The sequence below is a fragment of the Prosopis cineraria genome, unplaced genomic scaffold, assembly GCF_029017545.1.
Source record: "Prosopis cineraria cultivar Desert tree isolate PC_DT_omini unplaced genomic scaffold, ASM2901754v1 PC922, whole genome shotgun sequence".
Taxonomy (NCBI): Eukaryota; Viridiplantae; Streptophyta; class Magnoliopsida; order Fabales; family Fabaceae; genus Prosopis; species Prosopis cineraria.
In genome coordinates this window covers 33,409-39,192 of record NW_026556247.1, presented here as the reverse complement: position 1 = coordinate 39,192, position 5,784 = coordinate 33,409, and the positions used below count along the sequence as shown (strand labels likewise).

General features: G+C 31.9%; 1 protein-coding gene across 1 annotated transcript; it reads right to left on the bottom strand.

The window, feature by feature from the left end:
- Positions 1–4,575: 4,575 nt before the first annotated feature.
- On the bottom strand, positions 4,576–5,381 carry LOC129298809 (uncharacterized). The gene is made up of 2 exons (XM_054937256.1): positions 5,085–5,381; positions 4,576–4,803 (listed from the first exon to the last, which is right to left on the bottom strand). Exons 1-2 carry the CDS (start codon positions 5,379–5,381, stop codon positions 4,576–4,578), a joined length of 525 nt encoding a protein of 174 aa, XP_054793231.1.
- Positions 5,382–5,784: the final 403 nt, after the last annotated feature.

The following is a 5,784-nucleotide window of genomic DNA, read 5'->3' as shown; positions in this document are numbered from 1 at the left end:
TGGATGATTCTATTTTGATGTGGTTATTTTTTATGTTGACAGATTGAAGCTGTTCCGATGCCTCAGGAGTATAAGATTGAGGTTGTTACTTACACTCTGTTATTCTCTTTGGCTGGTCTTCTAAGAGCATAACTAGACAAGTTATTAAATCCTGTTTGAATTCTAAACAAATTCATAGTACGCTTTCTGCATGACATGATTGAAAGCATCATATACATATAGTTATAGGACACCGCTGACCCTGAGCATATATAGAAGAGAAAATAAAATGGAAAGGCGAATGGGGGGAATATATTGGAAGTTTCTCATTTTAGGTTGCTCTTGTAAAACAAAATTTAACCACTGGGTTGCTTGTATATCTTACAGGTCTCGATTCTGTGCAATGATTTGTCAATACCAACAGCGTTGTGTCCTTTCACATTTAGGTCACAAGTGCGGGCAATGCGGTTCGTACAACACCCGTAGGATTTCAACTCCTGAACATCAATGAAGGTTTATGGTTTAATTGCTTATACCAGATTACAACTACAAATTCGCCGTTTCCCTTTCTGTTTGCCGTAAAAAATAAAAAGACAGAGAACAATTCCAGTTAGACCGACGGCCTCATGTTGTATTACTATTTCAAAGGAAATTGCAGTTATCTTGTTTGTACGACTTGTTTATGAGTTTTCGGATGACAGTGGATGATGACACGGTCAAGCCTGCGCTCATCACAAATCAGCTTGTTGTAGAAAGGCTTGGTCATCGTATATGCTAAAGTGACGAGAGAACATGGAAAGCTTGATTCTTTCTCTTGACCAAAACTGGTCTTTTTTAACGCTTAGGACATTCCATAATGCATAATATACAAAGGATCGAAACCATAAGATTGAGATATTGTAATTAAATAATGGTTAAAATGACAATTGGCTCATAAACTCCAAGCTCAAAAACAAATGAAATTCTAAAACACATTTTTCGTGCATTTTTACTTTTAAACATTTAAATTATGGCAATTTCTTTGGCCGTTAATTTTGACAATTTGGTGAATAAAAAATGATAAAAAAAGACCAAGATATTTTTTTGTCATTTTTTGTTTTTTGGGGCATTGTTTTTATTTTTGCCTTTTGGGGTCCTTTTTTATAATTTTTTTAATTATTTTTTGGTTAATTAACAATTAAAATTGATTTCTGTCAACTGTAGTTGTAATATTGTCCTGTTTTCAAAAGTTAAAAGGGATAATTGTGTTAAAAATAAGTTTTAAGGTTTTAGACGTTTCTAAACTTATGATAAAGCTTTGGCACCCAAGTTAATGATGGGAATGAAACTTAAAAATAGAAATTCAAACACTTGCACGGCTCACACCCACTTTAATAGATGACAACTTAGCAGCAGGGCAATAACAAGTTAGAGTGCCTACAATGACAAGTCATGGTGCTTGTAATGCCAACTAAGGGCGCTTGTAATGACAACATATATTACAACTTGCAGCTTACAACTTCACATTGGGTTACCCAATTGACAACATTGCAATTAGAGCTTTATTAAATCAATTATAGCTTTGTTACTAAAACTTACTGAACGAATGAAACTTCCCAATTGAAATTTAAACATTTTAATGCCTTATACCCAATTTGATAAATGACAGGTTAGGAAAAAGAGAGTAGGAAATGATAATTGACTTTATATCATAATGTATAACTTAATATTAGAATGTATTCAAAATATATTTACAGTTTATGTTGCGCAAATTGTCGATACTTTTATTTTTAAAAATGTAGGATGTAATATGTTTCTGATACATGCAAATATAGTTATAAAAAAATTATAAAAACATTAAAGATATAATTTTAATTTAAAAAATATCCAACCTAGCATATATATATTATTTTTTTGACCAACAGTGAAAGAGGCATATATCAAAGATAGAGAAAGTCAAACAAGATAGATATAAAACAACGCTGCAAAAACAAAGAAACAAAAGACAAGACTAAGCCCTAAGCCCAAGTGGCAGAGGCCTGGAAAACGCAAGAAACAAAGCCACAAACTTTAGCCAATCCCTTCCTTGTCCCTGATGGTCATAGGCTATGGGGAGTCACTTTGCTCTATAACTATATCAGATGACGGTATGTCAAGGAGAAGGCGTGGAGGTTGAAGGATCCAACCATGGAGAGCCACACCTTTTAGAGAGTTAGCTGCTATTCAGTCAACTGCAGTGTTTCCCTCAGGAAAAGGAGAGTAGGTCTTTCAATCTGATATTTTCCAAGAAATCAGTCAGCAAGCCATGACAATTCCAATGGCAATGAGACGTGCTTTTGGTGATGATAGCTGAGAACAACTCCATATAGTCCATTTCAATCACTGCTAAGCTATTTTTGAAATCTTCAGCTATAGTTCTTTATAGTAATACCAAGCAAAACAATAATTATTAATTATACTTTTACTCTATCTCTACCTAATTACCTAGCCCCTTCTCTGTTGATAATTCTATACTTAGGGTTTATATATCAAAAAATTATATGTCTACATTTTTATAATTAAAAATATAATTTTATCTTTTTATTATATCTAAAACTTATTATTTGAAAAAAAAATGTAATCTTTGACTTTGAAAGGAAATCACAAAAATATATTAGAAACAAAAAAAATTTAATATTGCAATATTTAATAAAATTTAATTTCTTAAAAGTAGTCTTGAAGTATCGACTTTAAAGTATCAAATAGTAATTTAGAAGTATTGAATACATATCAAAAAATAAAATTTTTTTAAAATTAAAAAATAACATTTCAATACTCTATGAATATGTATTGAAGAAATATCAGCGAATATCAATATTAGACACAATATCAATATGGATGCGTGAGGCAATTAGAAGTATCAGTACTTCATAGCTTATAGCTTCATGCATCTCACATGTAATTACACCAATTTCACAACCTATTGCAAAAAAAAAAAAAATCTTACAGGTTGTATGTATATCCAATAATCTACTAACTTTAAGTGTGTCTAAATGATATTTATACAAAAAGTCTAATGTGAGGTGCATGTATATCCAATCAAGGCAACACTTCTAATTTTAATAATTGCTTGTTATGCCTAAGTGAGAGTGATAGTAACACAACTCTCTTCAAACTATGAAAATACAATAATCTTCAACCACATTTGATTCAAAGGATGCCAACCTGTAATATAAGGAAGAGAAAGCTTAACAACTATTGAAAATGGCTTGTCAAACCATTTCAAAGTTGGAGTGGGAAAAAATCAGAATTCAAATGGTGAGGGTTTGGCAAGTAGGTTACCATTTGGCTCATCCTTTGATGGAATAGAAAGTGAAGGATTATGCAACCCTGTGACAGAAATTTCCCTCTAATTGTGATGTCAGAGAGGGTTTGGCAAAGAGATGATAGAAAAGGCTCTGTAACGTGGTGATGGGATTGGCATGAGCTGGATAGGATGTAAAAAGGTAATTTTTTAGGAGAATTTCATATTGAATTATTAACAAGAAGTCCCTTAGCTTTGTCAGAATCAGAATACAACACGGCACGCCATTAACAATCTTCTACAAGTACTGCCAGGGAATTCTGGATTACTGCCCAAATTTAAAGTGCTCAATGGATATGCTTCCATACACATTGATCAGATCTGAGATTATTCTCTTGCACCTTATACTTTGTTCTCTAGATTTTTACTGCGGACGATGCACTGTTTCCCCAACTGTTCCACATTTGTATAATTCAGGTCATTCAACTTGTCAAAAGAAACTTTAGAAGATTTCAACTTGTCGTTTCCACTCTCCAATTTCAAGATTGTTTATAAGACCACTAGTGATGCTGAAGAAATCAACCAAAAAGAAAAAATCTATTATAGTTTTGACTCAATTTTAAATTAATCATTAAACTTTAACTCGTTGTACCTTAATTTTTGAAGTTTTGACTCGGTTATAATTCAATCTTTAAATTTTAATTTTTACAACTTAGTCCTTATAATTTTAATTATTTAAATGTTAGTCCCTATGTATTAAAAAATAAAATTATAAATATTAAAATTATATTAAAAGTCATTACTAATACCCTTTTAATCTTTATAAATATTAAAAATTTAAAATATTTTTAATCTTTATAATTTTATTTTTAAAAATACAAGGATCAATATTAAAACTGTTGAAATTATAGGGATTGAGTTATAAAATGTAAAATTCAGGAACTTAATTATAACTAAGTTAAAATTATAAAAAATTAAATTATAATGAGTTAAAATTTAAGGAGTAAATTATAATTTGGTTAAAAAACTTAATGATTAATTTTTTCAATAAAAAAAAAACACGGTGGAAGCCGCTTGCGAGGGTGAAGAAAAAGTGAAAAGCTCGTGCATGGGCTCTGCTCTATCAAGCAGAGATAGAAGCAAATAAAAATACAAGAATGATTGTTATTAATTCAAAACGATAGAGAACATCGCCGGCAACATTTGAAAATTAAAGAAGATTTGTATTTTGAATTAATATAATGGAAAATTGTTAGTTCCAGCATCCCACACGATTCCCTCCACATCCTGTAAGACGGTGTCCGAAGCTCAATTGCACAACTCAAAAGACCTCCTCACATTTCTTCCAACTGATCTCGGATTTCCGCCAGCCTTTTCAAATCCGACGATAAGCTTTGTAAACAGAATATCTCGATTCTCTCTATAAAGGTCGCGTTCTTTAATAAGAAGCTTAGCAATTTCATGTCAACTGAACTTCCATCAGAATTTGAAATGCTAAATGACTTGAGACTATACTTCAAACAATGAGGCATTCTGCTCCAATCTGTTTCTTTCATGAATCCCTAAAACTTATATAACCAACAAAAAAGTTTATAAATATGAACAGCAGTAACACATAAGACCATAGCAGGTGATCTTCTGATTCATGACAAAGAGCCTAACCAAAAAAATAAAAGGTAGATTTTAACGTACTGGAATCAGAGGGAGTGTTCACAGACACCTTTAAGTAAATATAGTGGGAATTGACATGTTACATACATACCATGAGAGTTTCTTCCGAGATCTGAAGAGACTTGACTTGACAAATTGAGTTCAAAAATTATACTGCTCGATCAACACTTACACGTCCCCAAATATCGATACTAGCTTCAACTAATGAGGTTAGGTTAATCGGGACAAGTTCTACCCACCGATTATAATCAATGCAACTCAAAGATGCGAGGTCCACAGAATCAATCGCGACTTCACAGATGAGTGATGGTTTATCAGAAGACCCATGCCCATCATCTTCAATGATTAAGGTTGTTAATGTCGGAATTTTCATTGTAACTTTCTCGATGTTCCAGTCACATTCATACAAGGTTAACTCTCGTAGTACTGGGCAAGAAGAGGAAGAGGAGTTGTTGGGCTGATATTTCATCTGAAAAGCTTGCGGATGAAAGCGTCAAAGTCTTTTAGGCCTGGGAAACATATGTTACCAGGGATTTCAAAACCATATCAAAGACTCAGATTCAACGTATTCAATGATTTGGGAGTACCAGGTTATTAACCTAATTGCTAATGTCATGGCTTATAATAGAAAGATAGCGATTATATGGATGAATTTAATATAAATTTAAAATTTAAAATTCATGCATTTAAAGCAATTTGTTTGAATAGTGTAAAAAAAATTTAAAAGTAAAGAAGTAACCAGGTGAGATTCAGAGTAGAAGTAGGAAATTGAAAGTGAAGAACTTATCCCTATTCTTTCACAAAAATGAGGAGGAATAGTGATAATAACTGCAAAAACCAAAAGTGAAAATGATAAAAAAAAAATGAAAAGG